Source organism: Microtus pennsylvanicus, chromosome 18, assembly GCF_037038515.1.
Source record: "Microtus pennsylvanicus isolate mMicPen1 chromosome 18, mMicPen1.hap1, whole genome shotgun sequence".
Classification (NCBI taxonomy): domain Eukaryota; kingdom Metazoa; phylum Chordata; class Mammalia; order Rodentia; family Cricetidae; genus Microtus; species Microtus pennsylvanicus.
This window is the reverse complement of record NC_134596.1, coordinates 40,859,494-40,886,905: the sequence shown is the minus strand read 5'-3', so window position 1 is coordinate 40,886,905 and position 27,412 is coordinate 40,859,494. Positions and strand designations below refer to the sequence as shown.

The 27,412-nt window shown below is 53.4% G+C and overlaps 1 protein-coding gene across 1 annotated transcript in view; it reads left to right on the top strand.

Annotated features, from left to right (window-relative positions):
* Positions 1 to 7,838: 7,838 nt before the first annotated feature.
* Myo7a (myosin VIIA) overlaps positions 7,839 to 27,412 on the top strand; it is a 60,268-nt gene continuing 40,694 nt past the window's right edge. The window contains exons 1-12 of the mRNA XM_075952418.1: positions 7,839 to 7,917; positions 12,123 to 12,236; positions 16,627 to 16,779; positions 21,121 to 21,305; positions 21,745 to 21,866; positions 21,948 to 22,090; positions 22,272 to 22,385; positions 23,230 to 23,383; positions 25,126 to 25,202; positions 25,492 to 25,611; positions 26,232 to 26,374; positions 27,045 to 27,255. Of these exons, the coding sequence (XP_075808533.1) occupies positions 7,912 to 7,917; positions 12,123 to 12,236; positions 16,627 to 16,779; positions 21,121 to 21,305; positions 21,745 to 21,866; positions 21,948 to 22,090; positions 22,272 to 22,385; positions 23,230 to 23,383; positions 25,126 to 25,202; positions 25,492 to 25,611; positions 26,232 to 26,374; positions 27,045 to 27,255 (1,542 nt within the window). The 5' untranslated portion in view covers positions 7,839 to 7,911. The remainder of the gene's footprint in view (positions 7,918 to 12,122; positions 12,237 to 16,626; positions 16,780 to 21,120; positions 21,306 to 21,744; positions 21,867 to 21,947; positions 22,091 to 22,271; positions 22,386 to 23,229; positions 23,384 to 25,125; positions 25,203 to 25,491; positions 25,612 to 26,231; positions 26,375 to 27,044; positions 27,256 to 27,412) is intronic.

The following is a 27,412-nucleotide window of genomic DNA, read 5'->3' as shown; positions in this document are numbered from 1 at the left end:
CCAGTGTTGCTGAGGAGACGATGTAAAATCAGACTTAGTCGTGGACAAAGAAATGGTTCTGTGTTCTCAATCTGAAAAACTCATGCATGGGCTAGTTCTTAGTTTTGGAAATAAGGGTGTCCTGAGCCTTGTTTGTGGGGTAAAAGAACCCCATGACTTTCCCTGACGCTTGGAGCTTCAGCTTTGTCCTGAGCCACCGTCCAAGGTTCGGGTCTGTCTTGACAGTCTTGTGCTAACACGAACGGCAAGAGCAGGTGGCCTCTTCAGAGGGCAGCTCTCCTGCCCGCTGCCCGTGCGGTTATTCCTTGTCAGTTACCCGGGCTGGTGTAGGTCTCCGGAAGGACCACGTGCCCATGGAGACCCAGGGCCTGGGGGTCAGGGCTCAGGTGTCAGGTAGTGTTGTGGGCAGAGGATCAGATGTCCCAGTGCATCTGAATGGGCCCTTGTGAAAACTTAATGCTCACTGGGGGGGGCAGGCCAGACAGGGACGAAGGGACCTCACGCCAGGACCTAGGGGCTGCAGCTGCTTCCAGTGACCATGCCCAGGGCAGCCAATTCTACTCAGATCAGGTTCTGCGCCTAGCTAGCCCTGTGCTCAATGAGGTAGGAGATGAGGGCCATGGACAAGTGATAAATTACTCTGCCACGTGACCTCTGACTCCTGGAGTAGACCTGAACTGCGGTGCCAGAGCCCAAGTCTTGGTCCTGAGTCTTCCCTGCTCTGCTGTGTGTCCTCGGGCAAGTGACGATCCTTTTCTGAGCTTTCACATCTGGTGTGGGGCTAAATATGCGACTTTCTAGGAGTCGCTTGGGGGTCTGGGTGTCAAAGGCTGAGAGGGTGGTAAAGGCTCAGCAGCTGTGGGCAGTAAAGGTGATAACAACAACTGAGTCTGAGCCCCGTGCTGGGAGGGATGGAAATCAGGGAGGGAGGAGTGGAGGGCTGGGAAGGAGCCCAGGTGGCCTTGCTGGATCAGAGCTGCCAGGGCTCAGGTCTCAGTGTGGTCTCTTCCCGCAGAATCTGGTCACCCCGGAAGGTGCGCTGACGTAGAACCATGGTTATTCTTCAGCAGGTGAGTGTGTGCGCCTCATCTCCTCTCTCTGAGCTGGGGAGGGTGATGCTGGGTGGCACGGGTCTCCCACCCTCCACGCTCTCTTCTCTCCTAGCTGTGCAAAGTGTCCCTGGGTCTTCCTCTTGGAAAACTCCTACTTAGCCTTCAGAACCCTGCTGTAAATGATTCCCCACCTCCCCCAGGCCCAATCTCAGACTGCCCCTCTGGCACGCCACAGCGGCTTCCTTTTCACTCCGTGTCTCTGGGCCAGGGGAAGACGCATCCACCTGAGTCCCCGGCATTCCAGGCACAGGGACAGCCTCTGCGAAGGTCCCAGTGTGGAAAGGCTTTGGGGAGGCCGTTAGCAAGTTTGCTTAGGTTGCTGGGCCAGAGTGAGATGACAGAGACCAAGCTGCAGCTCCCTAGGGAAGAGGCAGTGCTGTCGTCTGTCCGCTGAGTCTTCCTCTGCTCCTCCCAGAGCCACTCTGATCCCTTGACCCTCAGCCCTTCCCCGTGACCAGCCTGAGACTCTAATGAGCCTTTGGTCTCCGAAGCAGGAGTCTGGAATGTAGGCAGTTGGCCAGGTGGGACTGGCACGGGGCCTTAGGGCTGTGAAGCTGGGGGTTGTGAGGGCTCACCCATCAGTTTCCCCTTGTCCCAGGCTATGAGGCCGTTGGAGCAGCTTGGCTGGAAGCCCCAAGGCCATGTGGGGCCGGTGTGTTAAAGGCAGGCTGCTGGTGTAGATTGGGAAGATCTTCAGGGGCTGGGAGCTTGTTCACAGGCCCATCGGAGAACGCAAAGCCAGGCTAATGAGGGCTGGTGAGTAGGGTTCACACAGACCCCCAGAAGGAGGGTCTGGAGTCCCTATGCCTCCAGGAGTGTTCCCCAGGGACCTCTGAAGCAGGCCTCTACCTGACCAGATGCCCCTCCCCCAGGGTTGTGTGTCTCTGGCTGCCTCATCCTGCAGGACCTTGTTGAGACCGGAGCTGTGGGTGAAGGTGGCTCTACCCACTTTTAAACAGGATATATCTTTCCTTTACTTCTTCCGTCCCCCAAAATGCCCCAGCTCTGGGCGCTGCCCAGCTCTGAAGACTCCATCTTGGACTTTGAGGACACTGTGAGGCCCTTGGGCTGAGCATGCAGGTCCCTTCTGTCCCAGGACCTTGGCTGTAAGCTCTGAGCTGACAGTTCTGTTCCCTCACCCGCCCACTCCTGCCTCACCCTGACCTACATCCTGTCAGGCCCCAGTGCCGACTTCGTTTCTTTTGGGAGCCTCTTTGCTTCTGTCAGCCTGGAGTCCGTGTGTCTTCTGACTTCCTAGGCCCCCAGAGAGCCCTCGAAACAAGGGCAGCCACCTCCTGCTCCTTGGGTTCTCAGCTGGGCACCAGACCACTGTGAGGTAGGTAGGGTTCAGTGCGGAGCTAAAAGTGTACCATTTGGATGCAGGGGCTGAGTTGGATTCCTGGCTTCCTTGACTCTGCAGTTATGGAACTGTAGAGTAATTGCTATTGTCATTTTGCACTTCTGTGACAAAGGTCTGATGGTAGCTCCAGCCTACAGGAAGTCTGAGAGTATAATGTCATGCCGATAAAATATCGAACCAGGGCATGAAAGAGAATTCCATGGTGGTCAGCTGCCGCACACCTGCTGAAAATGGTGTTGTGATGTGTTCTCTGCTTTGTGCTCTTACGTCATCTGGAATGAGGAAATCTCGGGAGACCTCAAAAGGTCCGATGGTTCTCTTTCCCCGTGTAGGTTTGCCCCCATGTGGAAACAAATAACAGCGTATCATCCATTCCTCTCCTCTCCTCTCCTCCCCTGTATGCTTCTGCCTTCCTGAATCACACATTCAACTCGCGTGTCCTCCGTTCCTCAGTTCACACCTAGCCGTGACAGGGAGCCAGGCACGAAGAACCCTTGCACAACAAAGCCCGCCACTCCTGGAAAACCCTTTGCTTTATGAAGGGTTCCGGCTGTCCAGGAGTGGTCCGTGTGGCCACGATCCTCAGTGATCGGTGACGCTATGGGACAGGGAAGCTCTGAGCTCATTTCATGTGTGAAGAAACTGAGGCTCACACAGGGTCATTGAAACATGAGCTGGGTAGGCCTGGTCATGATCAGGAATGGCCCTAATAGGAGACAGTTGTCAAGAAGGGGAGGCCTGGGGAAGGGCACAGGGTAAGATAAGAGCACATACGGGTCACACTGCCTGGACGGCATTTGCAGGGTAGGTCCCTTTCCCTGGGAACCTGTGGCCAGTCTGGGCACACCCCTTGTCTTTATGGCCTTATGGATTAGACAGGGTCCCCAGGGAGTCCTAGGGTGTCCGAGGCTCCCTTTCCCAGCCAGTTCTCATCCACTTGCCCCCCACAGAGCCCCACTGAAGCCTAGCTCCATGCCAGACTGAACAAGGATGAGCATCATTCCCTGACTCCCGGAGCAGTTTCCAGCCCATTGAGTGCCACAGGAAGCAAAGTGTGACAGCCGGATCCCAGGGGGACAGAAGGGCGTGAGGAAGCCTGGGAGACAGTGTAGTCAGTATAGGAAAGCTGTGTAGCTATAACAAGAGTCCCCCCCTAACCTACATCTCTGGATGACATCTCCAGCGTGGCCAGGCCCTGGGTGACAGGATGCAAACAAGAACCAAGGTCCCTTTGGTGCAGGCGCTACTTCTGTGAAGACCTTGAGGAGGTTTTTTGTTTTGTTTTGTTAGTTTGTTTTGTTTTGTTAGTTTGCTTCAATCATACACGACTTTCCTCTCTGCTCTGTGGTAGGCCAGGGTGGGAACCATTGGAACTTGACCCAGATTTTCAGGCAGAGGGAGATTTGAAGGTAATTTTGGGCTGCTGATGGCTGGATTGAGACTTAATAGAACATAATGACTTCTTTGTCCCTTGTTACCACGGGTGCCTTCAAATCTGTCTGGCCTGATACTGTCAGGAACACCCAGCTCTCTCTTGGTTACTTTGTGTCTGGAATGCTATCTGCATGAAGTCCTTGGATCCAAAGTGAGTCTCGTGTGTCCAGCCCCTGGTAGAACCCTGTGTTCTTATCCAGTCTTATCGAGCATTTAATCCACTTATATCTAAAGTAATTACTGCTGAGGACCAGTCCCCTTGATCCCAGGTTGGCCTACAACTTGTCTGATAGCCAAGAATGACCTGGAACTTGCCTGTCACTCCTCCTGTCCCTGTCTCCCCAGGGCTGTGGTTACAGGCAGGCACTATGACTGCTTTTGTGCCGAGCTGGGCTTCATGCGTGCTAGGCAAGCCCTCAGCGGATTGAGCTCCATCCCCAGCGCCCTGCCAAGGCCCTTTGCCTTCAGCTTTTGTTCTCTGTAACTCAGCTTCTCCCCGTTCCCTCATCACTGCTGCCTTTGTATTTAATCGATGGGATCTTTTCCCATCTACTATTTTGATTCCCTTCTCACCTCCTCTTTATGATTTTTTCCCCCTTCTTTGTGTTTATAAAAAAAACTTTCTGTGCTGGAGAGATGGCTCTGCAGTTAAGAGTGCTTCGAATTCAGGTCCTAGCGCCCATGTCAGGCAGCTAACTCAAGAATTTGTAACTCAAGCCCCAGGAGTCCAACCTGAGCACTCACACACTCAGCATACATTCACACAGACACACACACACACATATAAGTAAAAATAAATTCTTAAAAACAGACATTGTTTAAAAAAAACTTTTAAAGGTTTATTTTCCTTTATGTTTTCTCTCAGGCTTGTAGCTAATATGTTACATAGATAACAATACAGAGACCAAATTAACGTTGTTGGTATACGAGACCTGAGCCTCTACAGCTCCGCCTCTGTTCTGTTTCCACAATGTACATTTTTACAAACTGTGTTTCAAACATACTATCATAGATTTATCACTACTTTGTGCGTTTCTGATCGTGGAGGAGGAAAGGGAGAATCACATGCCGGCTATTATCATTAGTTATGTTTTTAATTTTCTTTGTTCGGATTTAGTCAGCCGGTGGTGGTGAATGCCTTTAATCCCAGCACTCAGGAGGTAGATCTCTGTGGGTTCGGGGCCAGCCTGATCAACAGAGCTAGTCCCAGGACAGGCACCAAAGCTACAAAGAAACCCTGTCTCAAAAAACCCATAATTTTTTTTTCAGATTCATTTATTGTATTTTATGTTTGTGAGAGCTTCGTCTGCATTATGTTTATACACCACATGCATGCCTGGGGCTGAACCCCTAAAGCTGCAAATATAAGTGGTTGGGAATCACTTTGTGGGTGCTGGGAATTGAACTCAGCTCCTCTGGAAGAACAGCATCTTCTCCTAACCACTAAACCACTTCTCCAGATCCTCAGTGTCCCCTTTGCATGACGCCAGGCTTAAGATTCTCATCTGTACCTTCTATCTATCTATCTATCTATCTATCTATCTATCTATCTATCTATCTATCTATCATCTGTCTATCAATCTATCATCTATCATTTCTCATCATCATCATCTATCTATCATTGATCTATCTATCATCTATCATTTATCATCTATCTATCATTGATCTATTATCTATTTATCATCTTTATCAATCATCTATCATTTCTCATCATCTTTCTATCATCCATCTATCTATCTATCTATCTATCTATCTATCTATCTATCTATCTATCTATCTATCTATCTATCTGGTTTTTCAAGACAGGGTTTCTCTGTGTAACAGCTCTGGCTGTCCTGGAACTCACTCTATAGACCAGAGGGCCTCGAACTCACTGAGATCCACCTGCCTCTGCTCCCCAGTGCTGGGATTAATGCATGCTCCACCACTGCCCAGTGATTTTTTTCTTTTAAACATAGAGTCATGCTATGTTTCCCAAGCCAGTCTTGAACTCACTATGCAGGGTAGGCTGGTCTCAAACGTCCACTCCCCTTGCCTCTGCATCTGTGGGATTACAGGTGTGAGCTACCACAGCTGGATTCTTTTGACATTTGATGAACACCCTCCTGCCTTCTGCCCTCCACGGTTTCTGAAGAGAACCTGGCTGCACATGTAGTAAAGATTCTTAGCACACAAGGAGTCTCTCTCTCTTCTCTCTCTCTCTCTCTCTCTCTCTCTCTCTGTCTCTGCCGCTTTGGGGAGGACCTGTTTTTCCACTGCCACCTGCAGAGTCGACCTCCCAACCCCCTGCTGGGCCTTTCTCAAGCCACCAGACCCACTGTCTGCCCTCTCCCCTATCCCTTGCAGCCCTTTGTGCTATCCCTCTGTCTGGGGCACTCTTCCCCTCATGGATGTCCTGGAGATGGTGTCCTTAGCAGTGTCTGCTCTCGTGATGCCCTCCCTTAATAACGGCCAGCAGCACCGGTCAGAGTGCCGGCCCTGGCTCAGTCTATGAGTCCACAGGACCCCTGTGGAACTGCCACCCTGTGACAGGCAGAGGAGGAAACATAGGTACCCAGGTAAAGGAGCTTTGTGGCCGGGTAGGATTGGACCTAAGCTGTCTGACTCCAGAGTCCACAGAGCTGAGGTGACTCAGCACTGACCTCTTATCTCCTGGTGCTTCCTTATCTGTGTGTACCCCACCAGGAGGGGAACTCAAAGATACGCTGTGATTGCAGGGCCCTCTGTGCCCAGCTCTGGGCTTGTGCTCAGAAAAGGCTTCTGTATGGAAAGATGGGAAACGCCCAGAGTCCACATCAGCTCCTCTCTGCAGTCTGCAGCTAGCTCACGGTGGGCAGGCAGACAGGGAGAGGTACTCTGGCTCTGGGCTTGGTGGAGAAGGGCTCTTATGATCAGGGTTCCTGAGGGTAGAAAGGGTTAGTGTCTGCAGGCACGTGTTAGCCTGGGTCCCTGAGCCTGAGACTGGGACCTGTGGGTAAATGGAGGCCTGGCCTGAGCTGCTTGTGGCTTCTGACTCTCCTCCGGGCTCTCCCTGACTCAGCTCCCTGCTGGTGTTTGCTAAGGGAGCAGCAGGTGGGCTTCTGGGATTCCAGACCAGGAGGTTTATCTACAAAAGAGACAGGTGGACTTGAAGAGAAAAGAGAGGAGGGCAGAGAAGCAGATGAGAGTGGAGCAGGAAGCTGGAGAGCATCCTGGACGGACAGTTGTATCTCCCCCCCTCCCCCCGCCCCCTTCTCCGGGAGCTCGCTCATGTCTCAGTCCTGACTGGAGCCTGGTGCCTCTCTTGCTTGGATGCAGGGACGCAGGAGCGCTGCCAAGCTTAAGCCATCATGGTGGCTCCAGGTCCTTGGGAGTCCACCATGCCATCTATTGCTAACCCCTGGGTCCTGCGGAGGAGGATCAGACAAGTTCTTCAGGGTTCAGTTACCCTAAGATGGCTGGCTCCCTGGGAAGATTAAAAACAAAAAACAAAACAGCTTTCGATCCCCAGCGGCGGCGGCAATGGAACCAGAGAGACCCTCCCTGTAGTCCTAAAATGTCTCGAAGTTTGCATGTGCTCCCCGATAGCTGTCTGACTTTTCCTTCTGTAGAAAACAGACCAATTTTCTCCAAAACTGCAGCCAAGATGAGATTCCTGAAGCCACTTTTCCTGGCTACGGTCCCAGAGACGCTCCCGGGATTCTGGGGGTGTCAAGGTACCTCCATGGGAGGGGTCGCAGCAGCGCGGTGCCCCCTCCCCACCAGACCCACAGGGCGTCACCTAAGCCGCTGTTGCCATGGGCCCGTGGCAGATGGCCGGGTTTAGGGTTCCCGAGCCGGTGTCGCGCGGGATTAGGTGAATTAGGGAGCCCGCATCGCGTCCTGCTGCCAAGCTACCAGACTCTGCGCACCAGCACCATGGAGTCCCCCGGCAACCCTGCTGACCCAGGCGAGGCTCCCGCCCAGGCGCCAGGCAAATGGGCTCTGGTGCGAAGCTTGAACCAAGCGCTCAAGACCTTCGCGGTCATGCCGGTGAGCCCCGGGCCGGGAGGGGAAGGCTCGCTGGCCTGAGCCTCAATTTCGGGGTCGATCAGAAGCCAAGCGGTTTGCAGGAGCTAGAGGGGCACGAGAGACTGCATCCCTAGGATGCTGCATGGGATTGGGGACTCTGGTATCAACTTGGGTTAAGCCACACCTCTCAGGGTCTGGAGTTTTTGCCCCCTGGAAAACCAGGGATGTCGTGGGGAAGGGGCAGGCTAGCTGGACTAAGTGAAGAATAGAATCCCCAACTTTTATTGGTGTCCAGCTCATGCAGCACCCCCAGACACACAGAGGGGCATCCTAGAACCCCCCCCTCCACCACAAGCTAGTAACTGTTACAGTTCCCACTTCTACATTCCTGTGGCAATATATTGGTTCTCCCCCACCCCACCGCCTATGAAATGTCCCAGGGAGGTTAGGAAAATGAGTGAGGGGCCATGTTCTAATTCAGGCCCCTGTCATTCCACAGAGACCTAAGCCCTGTCCCAGAGGAGGAAAGAGGCGGGAGGGGGCTGAGAACATGTAGGTTGGCATTGATGTGATTCTGACCCCAAGCTCAGAAGCAGGGCAGGCGGCAGGCACAGGTGGCATTTTTTGTGGGCTTCTGGTCTTCAGAGACACTGTATCCTCCCTCCCCAAGACTTCTAAAAGCGAAGCCTGGCACAGCTGAACGCTACGACCAAGCCACACAGCACCAGTGGCAGAGCTGAAATTGGAACCCACCTCTCTTGACCGCTGTGTTCCCTGCAGTTAAATGCCAGTTTCCTGAGAGGAATCGTGGAGAGGGAGTGTGCTGGAGACATGGATAGTCTCCATGGCTGGGTCTGCATAGCAGGAGGGGGCCTGAGCCTGGATCCCCCGAGCCAGGCACTTGATGAGGAAAATCTGAGACTTGGCCCAAGTTAGGCACCCCCAACTGAAGCATTTGCCATGTTACAAATGGGATCCTCACCGTAAGGTGACGTCCCTAGAGGGGTCCCTTTCATGGCATGTTTTTGGGCAGTCTGGTGGTGTGGAGTCTGCCACAGGAAGTGGGCCTAGTGGGTTGGGACTTGGAGCCTGGTGTTATTCATGGCTTCCTTCTCCTCTCTGCCAGCCTTGCCAATGAGAGAACTGACAGGGAGCGCACCCAAGTCTGTTTCTTATTGGGCCTTAGTGTCTTCACCTGTAAAATACAGATCCCTGTGTCCTAGCTGCCTTAGGCCTTTTTCTGGCCAGATCTTTGTTCCGCTCAGAGACCGTCTGGTCTCAGAATTCTCCCTGAAGCCTCCAACTTGGCATTTGAAGTTGTGGCCTGGGGCAGAAACGGTTGTCACTGCCCTCCTGGAGACAGCCTGAAGTTAAAAGAGTCTAGTCATTCCTGCTTTCTTTGTGTCCTGAGTGCCTCAGTTTCCCTCTCTGAGCCTCTATTTCTGGTGCACACAAGGTATCTTAATTTGATGATTCTGTGTTCTTTCAGTGGGAAAACTATTTTGTGTGCCAGGCGCTGTGCTAAGGCCAGGAGACACTGGTGAGTCAGAGACCTGGCTCTCGGCTGTCCGCGGTCTAGGTTTGCAGTCTGTCTTTAGAGCTGGGAGTCACTCAACCAGAGACCCTAGCCTGTCTTGCTTGGGGCTATACCTGGGGGAAGAGCCCTGGACTTGGAGTTCCTAGGGTTCTGGCTGGGTGACAGCAGGGGCATTTTAACTTCTTTTGAGAAAACAGAGCTATGGAACTCGTCACAAGAGGGTATCATGAAAGCAGAAGGAACAGTTAATTTCAGAGGAACATTTAACTTTCTGGAAGGTTCTGGGACTTCCATAGATTGGTCAACTGGCAATTGAGCCAGTAGGCGTGAATGTTCCTGCCCTCCCTCCCTTCTGCCTGTCTTTTTCCTTCGTAGTGTGGAGATAGAGCCTGTACCCTCTGCATCCTGGGTAAGTGTTCTCCTCTGAACCACACCACTGCTTCAAGATTCTGTGCTCACTCTCTCTACCCCTCCCCCACACCCTCACACACAGTCCCGTGCCCTCGCTCACACTCACACCACACACGTGCCCACAGCCCCTCACACTCCCCTGGCTTCTCTCTCACAGAGGCTTTTTCTGAGCCAGGCTCTGGGGAGCCATGGGTGAGAGGCTGGCCCAACCCTGCTTCAGACAGTGTCGTGCTGGGCTGTGAGATCAGCAGGTGACTCCATTATCCACACAGCTGCTAGAGCAGAGCTGTCAAAATGAAACCCTGGGACTGGAGGGGGGACAGCTCAGGGGGTAAGAGCTTGTCTAGAACTCACAATGCCCTGGGTTCGAGTCCAGTGCATAAACCAGGCATTGTATGACAGCATTATATGATAGAGAGGTCATCCTTGGTCATGTATCACATTTGAGGCCAGCCTGGGCTACAGGAGACCCTGTCTCAAGAAAGAAAGTGGTAACAGTGCCATTTTCTGGGTGTGTGTGGCTCCATGTCCCTGTCATAACTCATCTCAGGGTAGCCTGGCTTGCTCCTCCTTGGACAGCACCTTCCAGTCTCTGTCTGCTTTGTCCCCAAGGACAGGCAGTGCACACATACAGCCATGGCAGAGTGCAGAATCAGTGCGACCCAGCAGGGCTGAGGAAGCCTAGGAGAAGCCCTGTTGCAGAGGTGTGGACGGGCACAGGGGTCCCAGGGCTGGAAGTGAGGTGTCCAGCAGTTGTGAGTGTTGAAAAGGCAGGCACTGGGAAGCAGTGGGGAGTCCCAGTTTTCCTAAGGATGCTCAGTGCACATGACCTCTCCTGAGTTCTGGACCTGATCATTTTCCTGGCGTCAAGCAGAGCCTGGGACTGACTGGCTTGTCTCTGGCATGTGCTAAGTCCACTCACACGAGCAAGCCAGGGCCCATTGCAGCTCTGACGGGAGAAGGAAGCGGAAATAACTATACATCCAAGCCCTCCCCCTTCCTGAAGGGCAAGGAAACTGAGGCCCAGGGGTCAGTGAGAAGGATCCCTGAGTCCAGGCCCTGAACTGTTCCTACCTGGCCAGGCCCCATGGGTCTGCAGTGACCCAGATTACCAGGCCATTGCATTTCCAACCACGCTTGCTGTGAGCTTATATGCTGGTAGAGATACCAAGTTCTCCTTCCCTCCAGGAGAGCTTGGGAACCCTTCCCCAAGGGAACACATTTTATTAGATTAGAGTGTGTATGTTTTACCTCCAGGTTCTCCAAGGACCTTTCTGTCCTGGACCCCACCCACTTCTCTCTTCCCTGTAACGGCCTCCTTCACATCCCCTCCTGCCCCAGGACCTTTGCATATGCGTTCCCGCTGTTCTCTCCGCAGGGCTACATTTTCCCCTCAGATCCCAGTGTAGTGGTTTTTCTCCCTGGCGTGGTCCATTGGCTGCCAAGTTGGCATGGCCACTCTCCTGCCATTGCTTGCAAGTTTCTTCCTTCTACTGCACTTACCAGCGTCCATAGGGATCCTGGGAAGAGCCTTGCTCAGCTGTTGCCATTCTAATTTCTTTAACTAGAATAGAAACTCTATATTGGTCACAGCCTCGTCTAAATCAACCAGGACTTTGTCCTCAGTAGGTGCCCTTAGTAGGTGATTGTCGAATACACCAGCTTGGAATATAGTTGGTCTCAGCTCAGATCTCTGAATCTGGGTTTTGATTCGGCTACCTGGAGTTAAGAGCCGGGCTTTGGACCTAATGCTGCAGAGAATGGAAATAGAACCCCTCCCCCTCCCCCACCACCTCCAAGGTCTGGGCTCTCCTTATAAGCCAGGGATCAGTGTGGCCTCTTGCCCGGGCTCCGCAGAAATGGTAGACGCCATCGCTAGGATGATTTGGTGGAGCCTGCAATGCTTGGCACAGCCTGGTGGTTCCCGTGCCCGGACCCTTTTAGGGTGGGATGGCCATGACTTGGTGTTCCTGCCTCTGTCTCTAGTCTGTCAGGTGTCTGTAAGTCCATAAGTCATCGGTAGCGCAGCTTTAGACAGGCTTGGGCTGAGGTTGCCTCAGCTTCTCCTCTTCCTGGGTCTCAGTCCATCCACCTGAGGGGACCCTGGCTTACAGAAGAGGCACAGAGGACACTGTGAGCCCTAAGGCCACCACCCGAGGTTCCCAGAAAGCCAGGGCTCCCCCCTCCATCTCCTCTGGCTCAGTGGCGGTGGGCGAGAGGGCGCTGAGCTTGTGGCTGCTGGCTCTCCGGACTCAGCAGCAGGATCTCCTACCTACAGGGAGACTACGTGTGGATGGACCTGAAGTCGGGCCAGGAGTTTGATGTTCCCATCGGGGCCGTGGTGAAACTCTGCGACTCTGGGCAGATCCAGGTGGTGGATGACGAAGGCAACGTGAGTGACCCTCCTTCCCCCAGCCCTGCCTGGGAAGGCTACAGTGACAGATGCCTCCCACACACACAACCCTTCCTCCTCTGCTCCAGCAAGAGTATCTTTGCTTCCTGTTTGCACGTTTCTGAAGCCTTCCAACCACTCTGGGACATGGGATGAAGGCTGTATGTACTATGTTGGGGGAGCTCCTTGGCACAGCTCCGTGGGCCTTTGGGTCAAGGTCCTCCCTTTCATGCCTCAGTTTCTTCTTCTTTCTCCCTTTTTAATAAGATGAGACCCACGTGAGGGCCTCCACGTGCAAGCACCTCAGTACAGCTGGCATCATCCATGTAGAAACACCGGGCTTTGCTCTGTTGGCTTGTGGGATTCACCACCCACATTGCCCTTAGGAAGTAAGTCTAACCTATCAGCCCTTCATGTCTCCTGGAAGGGGCCTTGGAAGTGCAGACTGGTAACGATTCAGGCTTGAGGAAGGAGGCAGAAGTCAAAAGAAAGGGCTGTAAGGAAGGGAGGTGGTCTATGTGAGGGCCCAGAGGGCAGCCGTGGGATCTTGGAGAGTAAGTCTGGAATATGTGTATGTACCTTTGCATGTGAGTGTGTGTGCATGAGTGTGCACATGTGTGTATGCACACATTTGTCTCTATGCGTGTTCACGTGTGTGTGTATTGGGGACATGTAGATGCAGGACAGATCCCAAGAATGTGGTGTAATGGAGACATTAAGGACCTGGGAAACTTCCTTGCCCTAATCAGAATTGTGTCCAGTGCTATGAATGGCTCTGGGGATAGTCTAGCTGGGATTCCTGTCTTAGTGTCCTAGTCTGGGGAGAGCCAAGAGGGAATAGTGACTGGAAGAAGGTCCTGCTGGGACAAGAGGAGCTGTGAGCCGAGGGCAAGGAACCATTGATGTTCCTAGGACCCCGCAGGGCCGCCCCTCAGAGCTCCTGGCCTAAGTGCTGTCCTTGGATCCTCACGGCACCGGTGAAAGGCTGGACAGACAATAACTGTGACCTCATCAGGTGGCCGTGAGTCACCAAGTTCATAACCAGTGGCTCTGGGATTAGAACGAAGGATCTCTACTTCTGCATGTGTGTCTGCCACCAGCGTCTCGGCCGCAGTTACAGGACTCGGGTTGGGGGAGAGAGGCTGCACCCCAGCCTTGAGGCCAAAGTGCCCTTCCTCCCTTCTGAGGCTCCGGGAACCCGCTCTGAGGCTCCGGGAACCCGCTCTGAGGCTCCGGGAACCTGTCTGAGGCTCCGGGAACCCGCTCTGAGGCTCCGGGAACCCGCTCTGAGGCTCCGGGAACCCGCTCTGAGGCTGAGTCCTGGGAGGCGTGTGCGGGGTGGACGCGCGCAGCAGTCAGGCTGGCGATGCCCTCCAGATCTGAGGATGGAGACAGGGACTCTACCCGAGGGTAGAGTTTCACCCGGGTCAGGTTGCATGTCAGATGGTATCCTGTAACTCTGTGTCACTGGATCCTGAAGGTCCCCTCCCACCCTGCACACCCCGCACCACACCCGCCATGGCTGCTAGACGAGGGAGGGGGTGACTGGCTAGGAACATAGGATGGAGACAGGTTAGGGAAACTGAAGCCTTGGGACCCTCTTTCCTGTTTCCTTCCCCTGACACGCTAGGCCATCATCCTCCACCTCTGCCCTCTCACAGACCCAGTAGCTGAGAGTAGGGACCAGGCCAGTCACATGACTTAAACAGGCTTCAACAAGGTATTCAGAGCAGGCTTTCTGGAGAACACTTGCAGAACATGGAAGCTCTGGCCTCCTCGTCTCTGTGCAATCCTCTCCTGTGCCTGTGGGGGCCCCACCTCACACAGGAGAACACCTGTCTTAGCTTAGTCCCAGCCACCTCTTTCCCAGGTGTTTCTCTGTGCCCACCCCAACCTGTCCCTCCCTCCCTCCCTCCCTTCTCTGTCTTTTTTGTCTCTCTTTTCCCGTCCCTTTCCGTCCTCAGACACTGTCTTTTCCTCCGTCTCTGTTGCTCCCCCCTTCACAGCCAGGTCTCCACCCCTAACCTTCTTACACTTTGGCCCCTGCTGTGGGCTGTGGACCTTGACCAGAAAGCTACTGCCCTCAGCAGGGCATTCTCCCAAGCAGGAGGTGGAATTAATTGTTCAGCTTCACCTGGCCAGGCCTTTTATGTTGATTCTGTCGCTGGGTCCCAGGCCCCACGTCTCTGTTGGGGGTTGTGACAAGGAGCGTATGGTCTCTGTAACCTCGTGGCTCAGGGTGCCTGACAGGTATCTGCCTGAGTCTATCCAGGCCCCAGTGACCTGCACACCTGACAGGCCTCTCCAGGCAGGATGGCTTCCCCTCCCCCACTCCAGAGCACTATTGTCTTTGCTTTCTGTTTGTGGACGAGGTCCTGGAGGCCCAAGAAGGTGATGTGAGGAACCTTCCCTAAGGTTGTAGAGGCTGCATGGGCTCGGTCTGTCTCACCTTCCCCGACTCCATCTAGGTCACCAGCCAGGCCTGTGAAAGACACCCTGGTGGCCCCTCATGTGCCAGGCCCACAGGGCCTGGGAAGAGCTGGTTTGGCAGGTCCCTTGGCCTTCCCTGCTCACTTCTCCCAGAAACTCTTCCTTTTCCTTCAGGTCTCAGCTTAAATGCCACCTTCTTGATAAAGTGGATCTCAGCACCTTGCCCAGACAGTAACCATGTTGAACTGTCTAACTGACCTATTTTGGAAGGAGTTGTGGACCAAAGTGTGGCGTGAAGGACACAGAGAGTTGCCCAGAGGCCCAGGTCCCTCTGGCCCCACTTAGGGGCCAGGGACAGGCAAAGGGAAATTTCCAAATGGATCAGTTTTTCTCAGAGTGTTTGGAAGACAGGAATGTTCCGCGCGGTGCTGAAAGTGTAGACAGGCCCTTGACGTCACTGCTGGGCCCCGTGTGCGTTGGGAACAGCTGTGGGAGAGCCTGGACTGGATTAAGTTTTCCTGCTAGAGTACCATGGAATGTTAGGGAAGCTGGAGTAGCCCTACCCTGACCCCTCTGAGCAGCCGAGGGACTTAGCTACCTCTTCACTCCTAGAGGCAGGGCCTGAGCTGCCAGAGGAGAGAAAACACAAAACACAGGACCAGGGCGTGGCTGCTACCATGGGTAGATCACGTGACCAAATCTGTCAGGGGCAGCTGAGGACTGAAGCTAGATCCGTGCTCATGCTCCGGTCTCCTGTCGGGCTGATGCTAGCTAAGAACAGCTGGAGGAGAGGGGCACGTGAGCGGGGTCCTGAAGGGGGTGTTATACCTGTTAGCACACCTATGGGCTCTGGGGGCTGGTTGCAGAGATGTTCCTCCCACCCCCAGAAACCGTGTTTCTTCCCGGCTCAGGGTGCTGGAGAGTGCTCAGGTCAAGCTCAGGTCAGAGTCTGGGGATGTGAGGTTTGTTGTTTGTTTGGTTGGTTTTGGTGTGTGTGTGTGTGTGTCTGTCTGTCTGTCTGTCTGTCTGTCTGTCTGTCTGTGTCTCTGTGTGTCTGTGTCTCTGTGTGTGTTTGGAGACAGGGCTTTTCTATGTAGCCCTACCTGTCTTGGAACTCGCTCTGTAGACCAGACTGATCTCAAACTCAGAAATCTACCTGTCTGTGCCTCCTGCGTGCTAGGATTAAAGGTGTGCACCCCCTCACCGGGTTATGAGAAGGTTCTGAATCCAGCAACCTCACGAAACCAAGGCTCTATTGACCAGAGCAAAGAATCCAAGAGTCTCCTAGAATGTCCTCATCTGCCATCTGGTGGCTGCAGGGAATAGTGCAGGCAAAAGGAGGCTGGGGTAGGAAGAGAGAAACTCATCTCTTAGGTCCGGAAAATCTCCACTCCCGCAGCTCGGAGTAGCCAGGCCTGTGAAAGACACCCTGGTGGAACCATTGCCCAGCGCGCACCTCCCGCAGGCCACGCCCACAAGGCCTGGGAAGGGCTGGTTTGGCTGGCCCGCTGTTTGGCCCTCTCACTTCTTACAGACACGTTCTCGGCTTGAATGCTACCTTTCTGGAGAGGTGACCTCAGCGCCTTGGCCGCAATAGCCCTGCTGAGCTCTCTATGAACTCTCTAAGCTTATTTGTATGTATTTGTTGACCGGAGTCTCTGGCGTTGAAGTCAAGCCCCTTAAATCCAGTTTCTATGTTTTCACTCTGGCCTTCAATGTAACTGGGGGACCTAATCCCCTTAATGATAACCTCAGGTGGGAGCAATGCAGTCTCTGCCTTGCCCTCCTTATATGCCTGTAGCCAGATTCTTTAAGAGGAGAAGAGCTGCCTTGGTGGGTAGAGACCAGTAAAGTCCCCAGATTCAAGCCAGTCAGAGGCGAGCAGCGCCTGGGGCCCCCATCCCTCTGCACAGCCCAGGCCAGGAGCAGCAGCTGATATGAAAGACTCTGTTGCCTGCAGGAGCATTGGATTTCCCCTCAAAATGCCACGCACATCAAGCCGATGCACCCCACCTCGGTGCATGGAGTGGAGGACATGATCCGCCTGGGGGATCTCAACGAGGCAGGCATTCTGCGCAACCTGCTCATCCGCTACAGGGAGCACCTCATCTATGTGAGTACCACCCATTGCTGCTGTGCTGAGATCCAGAGGCTCAGGCTCCTCTTCCTTGGCACAGGTCTGGGGGCTCTAGGAATGGGTTCGGGGCAGGAGCTGTTATATACAGGTTTACAGGCCTTGTGGGTTTGGAAGCTAGAGGCCAGGGTTGCTCAGGGACAGGCTTAGCATCTTGCCAGTTGGGGAGCCCAGGGGTTGCTGGCTGCTGTGTTTTGGTGTCATATGGGGGCTGGCCCTGAATCCTCAAGATGAGGGTGGGGCTGCCTAAGTAGCATGTGTCCTTAGGAAAGGAAAAGAAGGACCAGAGACCCTCGTTAGAACCGTCCAGTTCACCCCTCCCCGTGGAAACATTACCAGTTCTTAGTGGAATGCAGAGAAATGATTCCACAGATAAAGGAAGAAATTTGGGGTCCCAGAGGCAATTTCCACAGGCAGGACACTTGCCCTGGAGATACTTGGTGAATAGAAAGTCCCATGGTTTCATCAGAACCCAAAGCCTTTTACAATTGCTGAGGGAGCCAAAGACTCTTGTTTATTCGGGTCATATAATGATATTTATGGTGTTAGAAATTAAAACAAAGTTTTAGATATTCATTGAAAATGACAAGCTAGCTAGCCAGGCGGTGGTGGGGCACATCTTTAATCCCAGCACTTGGGAAGCAGAGGCAGGCAGATCTCTATGAGTTCGAGGCCAGCCTGGTTTACAAGAGCTAGTTCCAGGGCAGGACCCAAAGCTACAGAGAAACCCTGTCTCAAAAACAAAAACAAGCAAACAAAAAGATGACAAGCTGGGACTATCTTGAAAGCAAAGTGGCCATACCTCACATCTGGAGTTGCAAAGGCTTGTGTCCCTCAGGACCTTCTTGGCATTACCCTTCTTCTGGGAACACACTTCCCATTGAAGAAAGGAGTCTGGTTTTGAGTATTTTAACATGAGCTTTTATTATAAGTGTGTAGCCACCACATGTGGAAGTGTGAGAACGACTTTGGGGGGGCTGGTTCTCTCCTTTTTGTTTTGAGGCAGGGGTTCTCTTGTTGCTCTGCTGGGCTGCATACAGCAGGCTAGCTGGCTTGTGAGTGTCCAGCCCATTCTCCCGTGGGAGTCGGAGTGTCCAGCCCATTCTCCCGTGGGAGTGCTGGGATTACAGATGCGTGTCGCTGCGGTCAACTTTTCACACGGGTTCTGTGGCTCAGACTCGGGTCAGCAGGCTTGCTCAGGGAGTGCTTTTAACTCCTGAACAATCTCACTGACCATTATGGTACAGGCTCAACCAGATGTGTGTGCTATAAATCAGTGTTCCTTCTAGCTGATTACGATGCTATGTATCTCAGTGTTCCCACAGTGGAAAGACTGTGTGCCTGTATGTACTCAAATGGTGTACGTGTGATTACGATGCTACGTATCTCAGTGTTCCCATAGTGGAAAGACTGTGTGCCTGTATGTACTCAAATGGTGTACGTGTGATTACGATGCTACGTATCTCAGTGTTCCCATAGTGGAAAGACTGTGTGCCTGTATGTACTCAAATGGTGTACGTGTATACCCACGTATGCATGCGTACACATAAGCACACACATGTGTTTGACCATGAGTACTTGCATGTTCATTATATGTGGGGCAGGCAAATATATGTGCACACATGTGCATATACCTTCACGTGTGTGCACACCTTCATGTAAACTTTTGTTCTCTTCTCCACAGATAGTAGTTTGTCTATTCACGGTAGTCTGTCTTTCTCACCATTTTTATCCCAGGCCTTATTTTTGGTAGCGTGGCTGTCATGGTCCCTAGCTCCTTTCCGTACTAGTCCCGGAGATAATCTCTGATGCTGACGACTCTGCCCATTCAAACTAATCACATTATCACTTAACAGACACTGCTGAGTGTGTCCTATATTCTGTTAGGCAGTGGGGAGATAAAGACCTTGAACCAGAGCCACCAAGCATCCAGTAAAATGTGTTGTAGGGAACATGTGGGGTGCAATGGTCAGAACATGTGGGGTGCAATGGTCAAAAGCATGGGGCCGAGTGCTCCAGCCTGGTTCAGCAGGACAATGGGGAGATTTGGGTCGCAGGTTCAGTGGAGGGCTTCCTCATTTGCAAGGTGAAGAGTATCAGAGAGATACATACCGTGTCCTGAGCTCATAGGAAGCAGGGATGGGTCCCAGCAGAGAACAACCTGCTTCCAACCTGGTGGAGCCCAATGTAGGCTGCAAGTGGAGGAGATGGAGCAATGTGGGGACCAGAGCCAGGTAGGGAAATGCCAGAGGGGACCAATAAGGATCTGGTAGCCTGGGCCAGGGAGCACAGCAGGGACTGTGGGCTGGTGACAGGGAGGAGTGGAGGGTCCACCTGGGTGAAGGGCATGATGGTAGTAGAGGCTGAGTTGGGCCGGCTGAGAGCAGGGTTGGAGGGGTGCTGGCTTGGGAACCCATCATGTGGTGACCTCCAGGAGGGACACTGAAGACTCTTGAGCCCAGGAGGCCCTTGGGTTGCAAACTGAATGGAAAGAACCCGGAGCGGTGGTGGGAGAACAGGCTCCGTCTGCAGCTGCAGGAAGTCCGGGGACATGGTGACATCTCCACATTCCTTTCTGTCACTTCCCTTGCCAATGAACCTCTCAGGGTGATTCTATAGTCTGGTCATTGGGTCTGAAATGGTAAATGCTATCTGTCATCTGTGGTTTCCAGAATGACTTTTCTCCGTCAGATTCCCCCTAAATGTCATGGCCTTTAGGCCACATCTGCTGCTGGCCAGCTCCCACCTCTCACCGAAGAACGCAGGGCTCCTCGGAGCTCTGATGGTGAGGGTGTGGAGTGACTTTGGGGGGCCAGCCTCCTGCTGTGTGTTGGTGACAGGTGTCACACCCTTGTGCAAGTATTAAGAAGAGATTAAGGTGGCACGATGCCCCTGCTACCTAGCAAGAACAGTGCCTTAGTTCTTTAGTCTCTGCAGCAACCCTGGAAGTGGGTAGCAAGCCATCCCCTTTCACAGAAGAGCATACTGAGGCTGGCCACAGTGATGTTCCTTGAGGCTGACTCTCAGGCGTGGATGAGTTCCCCATCTGGAGACAGGAGTCAGCTATATTGCACAGCTGTGTGGGATGGAGCTGTGGGATGACGGCCACCGGGTCCTGCCTGGGCTCCTGGAGACGTCTCTGTGGCTTCTTCAGCATTGACTGATTGTCTCTATCTGTTCGTTACTTTGTAACAGACCAACTGTGGAGGGCGGGTGAGTGTGAGGCTTGCCGCCTGGGCTGGATGGTTCCTCTTGGCCTCCTGGCTTCCTTTGTTTGCCTGCTTGGGCTCCTGGCGCTGAGCTGAGCTGTGAAAGTGAATCTTGGGAGCTCCTGGTTGCGGTGCTGAGAGGAGGTGGCTTAAGGGGAGGGGAGTTTCTGAAACGGGGGTCTCTCGGCTTGGTCATTGCTTCTCTGCACCACCCCTGGCCTGAGCTGGGCACCACAGCTGCTTTCCCTGCCTGGACAGAGCTGCTGGGGAATGGTGGCTGATCTTGTGTAGTGCACCGAGTCCTGGAAAGGTGGCGGAGGTTGGAGAGATGGGAGTGGCTGTCACCTCCCGTGTAGACACATCTGTCTTCAGCCTGTCTGGGCTCCAGACATCAAAACATACACAGCAACAATAGGCAGGGCTTGACATTTTCTAGCGTGGGTGGGGTGGGAGGTGGGAGGAGTAACTCCCCCCTCATTGCCCCACCCTGCCCTGTGTGACAGGACCCCAGGACACAGCAGGAAGTCGTGCCCATACTCTTAAACAGGAACAGAATGGACACAGCCTCTGGTCCCCAAGCTCCATCCATGGGTGCCACAGCTACCTCTGCCCTGGGGGCGCTAAAGAAAAAGTCCTTGTCCAAGCCCCAAATCCCAGCCCATTCTGTACCACATTCCAGCCCCGGCCCTTCTGCTCTTTATGCCCTGGCCCCGCTGTGGCCTCCTTACCATCCCAATCTCCCCTCTGAACACGGTCCAGCTTTTGAATTTTGCTTTAGAAGTCTTAGGTGCAGAGATTGGGGCCAAAGGTTGGAGTCAGTATTTGAGTTGTCCCTGCTCTGTGCTTTGAATCTGAAAATACAGTATCTAATGCATCTTCATAGGGACAGTTATGTTTCATCCTTTTTACAGATCGGATGATACAACCCAGGCTTAGGGACCTCCTGCTGGCCCCTCCTCCCTTCATCAAATGTCTCTGAGCCAGACCCAAAGCCAGTCTGAGGCCCTCTTGATTCCTGCCATGTCTGTGGACTCCAGAGTCGCACAGGGTAGAGATCCCCCTCCTCCCCTGCTGCCTGACAGTGTAAACTCCTGTCCTTTGCTGCTTGCAGACATACACGGGTTCCATCTTGGTAGCTGTGAACCCCTACCAGCTGCTCTCGATCTACTCGCCAGAGCACATCCGCCAGTACACCAACAAGAAGATAGGGGAGATGCCCCCCCACATCTTCGCTATTGCCGACAACTGCTACTTCAACATGAAACGCAACAGCCGGGACCAGTGCTGTATCATCAGGTGGGCGGCACAGCCCCACTCCCGGTGCAAGCCCCAGCTCTCTGCCCTCCTGTGACTATATTAGAGACTGTTCCGTGGTTGGAAGGCCACGATGCTCCGCAGGAGCTGGCTGTGCCTCTATGTCACGGTGTATAGAGTTGCCCTTACATCTTTGCTTAACATCACCTGGGCTGATGTTAGCTTTTGAGGGCAACATTGTTTCCTAAGGTTCCTGTTAAAGCTACAGTCAATTTAAATCTGTCTTCTGTTTTCCCTCGGGCTAAACAAGAGGCCAAAGTATCAGTTGAGCAGTTCCCATGGGTCATGTTTAGGACCAGTAGGGGTGGGGTGGGGCGGAGCTCTGTGCTCCCTGAGGATCAGACCATCGACCTGTAGTGAGACACAGCAGCTAACGGGACAGCCAGGACTGAGGCCTGTCCTCCACCCCCACCCTCTGCAGTGGGGAGTCAGGAGCAGGCAAGACCGAGAGCACAAAGCTGATCCTGCAGTTCCTGGCGGCCATCAGCGGACAGCACTCCTGGATTGAGCAGCAGGTGCTGGAGGCCACTCCCATCCTGGAAGGTAGGGCCAGGCTTTGAGGGTGAGTCCGGCGCTGGCACTGGGGTCCCTCCAGTCTCACCTGTACTCTCTATCACTCTGCAGCATTTGGGAATGCCAAGACCATCCGCAACGACAACTCCAGCCGCTTTGGCAAGTACGTTGACATCCACTTTAACAAGCGTGGTGCCATCGAGGGTGCCAAAATCGAGCAGTACCTGCTGGAGAAATCACGAGTCTGCCGCCAGGTGAGCCCTGGCTTCTAGGGTGGGTAGTCTCTGCCTTGGGTAGGTGGGCTCCCCCGTCCACATGGTCTGAGCCAGCCTTTACCATGCTGCCCTTCCATCTGCTTCCCAAAGTGTCTAAGGTCCCCTGTGGAATTCCTGCCCTTGTGTGTTCTCTGGTCCCAATACGCGTGTCCATCTCCAGGCCCCTGACGAGAGGAACTACCACGTGTTCTACTGCATGCTGGAGGGTATGAATGAGGAGCAGAAGAAGAAGCTGGGCCTAGGCCAGGCTGCTGACTACAACTACTTGGCCATGGTGAGTCCCAGGTGACACCTGGGGTAGACACCTGTCTGTCATGTAGACAAGACCAGATTCACCCGTGTGACTCTGTCCCAGCCTTGGGACACTTTAAGGTTTGTTTGTGCTTTAAAGTGCCCACCTCAGTTGGGCACATGTCCCTAGTGACTTCTTACCACAGACACTTTTCTCGTGGTTAACATGGGACGTGGGGACACAACACACAGGAGCCATAGATCTAAGTGCATGGATCGGCTCCCACCTGTAGGCTGGGCCTTCTAAAATTGTGGGAGCTGGTTACTGGGGCCTGTACCCCTGTAGCAAAATTACATACATGAAGGACAGTTATGTAAATAATTTTATGGTCGGGGGGGTCATCACAACATAAGGAACTGTATTAAAGTGTCGCAGCATTAAGAAGGTTGAGAACTCTAGGGGCTGGGCACACAGCGGCGAGGTTGAGAATTCTAAGTTACCTCCTTGGAGAGAGTCTGCCCAGGATTTAAAGGTGTTGAGGTGCTATGGGTAACTAGCTGAATGACGCACTCTGACACACACACACACACACACACGCCAGGGAGCAGGCTGTGTCTATAGTTCTCCATGATTCACACATGGTTACAGTTAATGGGAGTTCCCCGAAGAGCGGGCACCCTGGGGCTGTGTGGAGCCTGGTGAGGCATTGGTGCTTTGAGCTGGGATGGAAGTGGCTGATGGAGCGGACCTGGTGTCAGCGCCAAGTTCTTACTCACAGCAGGGTGCCCTGGAGAAGCCCACAGGAGTGGTCTAGATATCCTGGCAGCATTGCCTGCCTGGCCTCCCCGACATCCTCCCGTCCTCCTCTTTTATGCCCCGCCCCCAGGGTAACTGCATCACCTGTGAGGGCCGGGTGGACAGTCAGGAGTACGCCAACATCCGCTCAGCCATGAAGGTCCTCATGTTCACGGACACGGAGAACTGGGAGATCTCGAAGCTTCTGGCTGCCATCCTACACATGGGCAACCTGCAGTATGAGGGTGAGACCCCACGGTGCCCTGCGCCACAGTGACACACCCCACTCAGGTAGCCTGGCACCTGGCTTCTGGGTGCTAGCAACGCTGTCTGTCACGGCGGTATCGTCTGAGATGCAGGCTGGGAGGGATGCCAACCTGACGTCAGCCTCAGGGGTGGTACACTGTGTGGCAGTCTGATCACAGAGGTGAGGTGTTCAGAGCTGACTGGGGCCCTTTAAGATCCTTTCCCCATGTGGTTTCTTTTTTTTTTAATTTAATTTAATTTTTTTATTTTTTTTTGGTTTTTCTTTTTTTTTAATTTATTTATTTATTAAGGATTTCTGCCTCCTCCCCGCAACCACCTCCCATTTCCCTCCCCCTCCCCCGATCAAGTCCCCCTCCCTCATGTGCTCGAAGAGCAATCAGGGTTCCCTGACCTGTGGGAAGCCCAAGGACTGCCCACCTCTATCCAGGTCTAGTAAGGTGAGCATCCAAACTGCCTAGGCTCCCCCAAAGGCAGTAAGTGCAGTAGGATCAAAAACCCACTGCGATTGTTCTTGAGTTCTCAGTATTCCTCATTGTCCGCTATGTTCAGCTAGTCCGGATTTATCCCATGCTTTTTCAGACCCAGGCCAGCTGGCCTTGGTGAGTTCCCGATAGAACATCCCCATTGTCTCAGTGTGTGGGTGCACCCCTCGCGATCCTGAGTTCCTTGCTCGTGCTCCGTCTCCTTCTGCTCCTGATTTGGACCTTGAGATTTCTGTCCGGTGCTCCAATGTGGGTCTCTGTCTCTGTCTCCTTTCATCGCCTGATGAAGATTAATATTCATGAGGATGCCTATGTGTTTGTCTTTGGATTCACCTTCTTATTTAGCTTCTCTAGGAACATGAATTATAAGCTCAATGTCCTTTGTTTATGGCTAGAAACCAAATATGAGTGAGTACATCCCATGTTCCTCTTTTTGGGTCTGGCTTACCTCACTCAGGATAGTGTTTTCTATTTCCATCCATTTGTATGCAAAATTCAAGAAGTCCTTGTTTTTTACTGCTGAGTAATACTCTAATATGTAAATATTCCATACTTTCTTCATCCATTCTTCCATTGAAGGGCATCTAGGTTGTTTCCAGGTTCTGGCTATTACAAACAATGCTGCCATGAACATAGTTGAGCATATACTTTTGTTGTATGATAGGGCCTCTCTTGGGTATATTCCCAAGAGTGGTATTGCTGGATCCAGGGGTAGGTTGATCCCGAATTTCCTGAGAAACCGAAACACTGCTTTCCAGAGTGCCCATTTGGTTTCTTAAGGTGAGGTGTCCCCAAGAGAGGGTAAATCTTTGGGTTCATGCTGTGGTGTGAATGACCAAACAGCAGTCTGTAAGGGGTGAGACAAAGCAGAGCACGTGCACTTATTTGGCACCACTGTATCCTAGAGTGGGAGGTGGTCATTTGGAAGAAGGCACGGGTTCCATTCTGCCTTCTCACTGGTGCCCAGCATGGGTCCTGGCAGAGTAGAGGACTCTGGGAGGTTCATGCAGTGATGAATGTTCCAAGAGCTAAAACAGTCCCAGGCTAATACTACTCTCAGGGTGCCCACCATGAGAACACGTCATGAGAATATTAATCAGATGTACATTGGCCACACTGACAGTGCTCTCTGGGGACAGGGCAGGTCCCAGAGAATAGACATGGCCGCCTGCTCTTCCTCAAGAGTCTCCCTGCCCCTGTTCCTCCCTTCCTGACACTGTGTCCCTTTCTGCTGGCAGCCCGGACATTTGAAAACTTGGATGCCTGTGAGGTCCTCTTCTCCCCGTCACTAGCCACAGCTGCTTCTCTGCTTGAGGTCAGTGCTAGCCTTTCTCTCTCTCTCTCTCTCTCTCTCTCTCTCTCTCTCTCTCTCTCTCTCTCTCTCAGGTCAGTTTCTGACTCAGTCGGCTGAGGGGGGAATTGGCTGTGGTGCCCTTGGACAGGAGAGTTCTGTTCAGTCAGGGGGCAGCTCTGTGTGGTCCTGGGCTCCTGTCACTACAATGGTGGCCTGGGCCAGGGCCCTGCAATACCTGGGAAGAAATGGGGAAGGGAGCCAACTGGGATGAAAGTTTGGGGCTGGGCCGACACCTGGGCGCTTGCTCTAGGTGAACCCCCCGGACCTGATGAGCTGCCTCACCAGCCGCACCCTCATCACCCGTGGGGAGACAGTGTCCACCCCCCTCAGCAGGGAGCAGGCGCTGGATGTGCGGGATGCCTTTGTCAAGGTGGGTGAGTGGAGTGACCCTGTTCTCTCTGCCCCTCAGGAGTTTGAGGTGTTTCCAAGCTGACCCTTGCTTCGGCAGCCCCTGGGCTAGGGTGCAGCTAGAGTCTTTGACTCTCTAGTGCCCAAGTTCCCTCTGTTGTCTTCTGAGTCCAAAGGCCAGGCATTCCACAGAAGTTGGCTCTGCGCTCTTCAGGGACGCCCCCAGGCTCGCTTTGATCAACTGTCCTCAGCTAGGACCAGACCCCTTAGGTCTTGTGAGGTCTGGCTGGATGGAAGATTCCAACCCTCATGTTGTATACCCATGTGCTTGCCAATCACAAAGTCCCCAGTCTGTGCCAGCCCTGTGCTGGACTCTGGACCTTCAAGGTATTCAGAGGATGGGGATACACACAAGTGAAGTCGCTGGACCCCAAAGTGACCCCTTTCAGGGTCGGGGAAGCTTTAAGGCAGCAAATGAATTCCTGAGTCAGGAGTGTATGTGAGGTACCAGGGATGGCCCAGTGAAGACTTGGGGGTGCTAATAGCATGGGTAAGGCTGGAACCAGGATCCAAAGGGTCTAGAAATGGGGACTGCCTCCCGGAAGGGTCTATCTTATCGCACAGTTGATGGATACCTTTCAGGGCATCTACGGACGTCTCTTTGTGTGGATTGTGGATAAGATCAATGCCGCCATCTACAAACCTCCCTCCCAGGAAGTAAAGAACTCTCGCCGGTCCATCGGCCTCCTGGACATCTTCGGGTTTGAGAACTTCGCTGTGAACAGGTAGTGTGGGGGACCCCACACCTGGGAAATGCCATGCCTCTGCATCTAGGCTCACTCACCCACCTTCAAGAGCACCCCAGGCTTGAGAAACCTAACTTTTGTCATCCTGGAGATCCCTTTCATGGCCAGCCCCAGCTCAGGTAAGGCTAGCCCAGCTGGATACTGAAGAAGCTCACGCTGTCCTGGGTACTTGGGAGGTGGTCTCTGGTCTCTGAGCTTATGGCCACAGTCACTTCAATTCTTGCAATGCAGGATGTCACAGCATCTCCCAGCCTACCACACTGAGTAAGAGAGTTGAGGCTGCCACTCAGTTGTGCTGACATCAGGGCTTGTCAACTTTGGCCTCTCACTGATTCTATCATCTCCCTATGATCCACCTTCCCAGTGTTCTGACTCTTTCCCCTTATTGGTGGGCCCTAGGTGGGTCCTGGTCACTCAAGGAAAGAGCCCTGAGCCTAGCTCTAGCCAACCTCTCTTCTCTGATGCTCGGTGACCTTGGGCATGTCCTTTGCCCTTGCCAGTCCCCAGAGTCTTCTGCATAGGGGGTTGAACTTGACATGCCCACCCCAGTCCACCCGATGGGAGCTTTGTGCCTGAGGTCACACGGTAGAGACAGGGCCGGGTCTCGGTGACAGGAGGACCACATGTCCCTGCCCTCTGCCCTTCGTAGCTTTGAGCAGCTCTGCATTAACTTCGCCAACGAGCACCTGCAGCAGTTCTTCGTGCGGCACGTGTTCAAGCTGGAGCAGGAGGAGTACGACCTGGAGAGCATCGACTGGCTGCACATTGAGTTCACTGACAACCAGGACGCGCTCGACATGATCGCCAACCGGCCGATGAACGTCATCTCCCTCATCGACGAGGAGAGCAAGTTCCCCAAGGTGGGCACGCCAACCCTCAGTTTCCCCATCTGCCACCCGGGACAAGCAACGTGAGCTTGCTCAGGTGCCTCGGGCTGGTTCCAGGGTGTTGATGCAGTGAGCAGGGGTCGCCTGTGTTCTACTGGGTCCTGGGCCCTGGGCTAAACCATGGAGATCT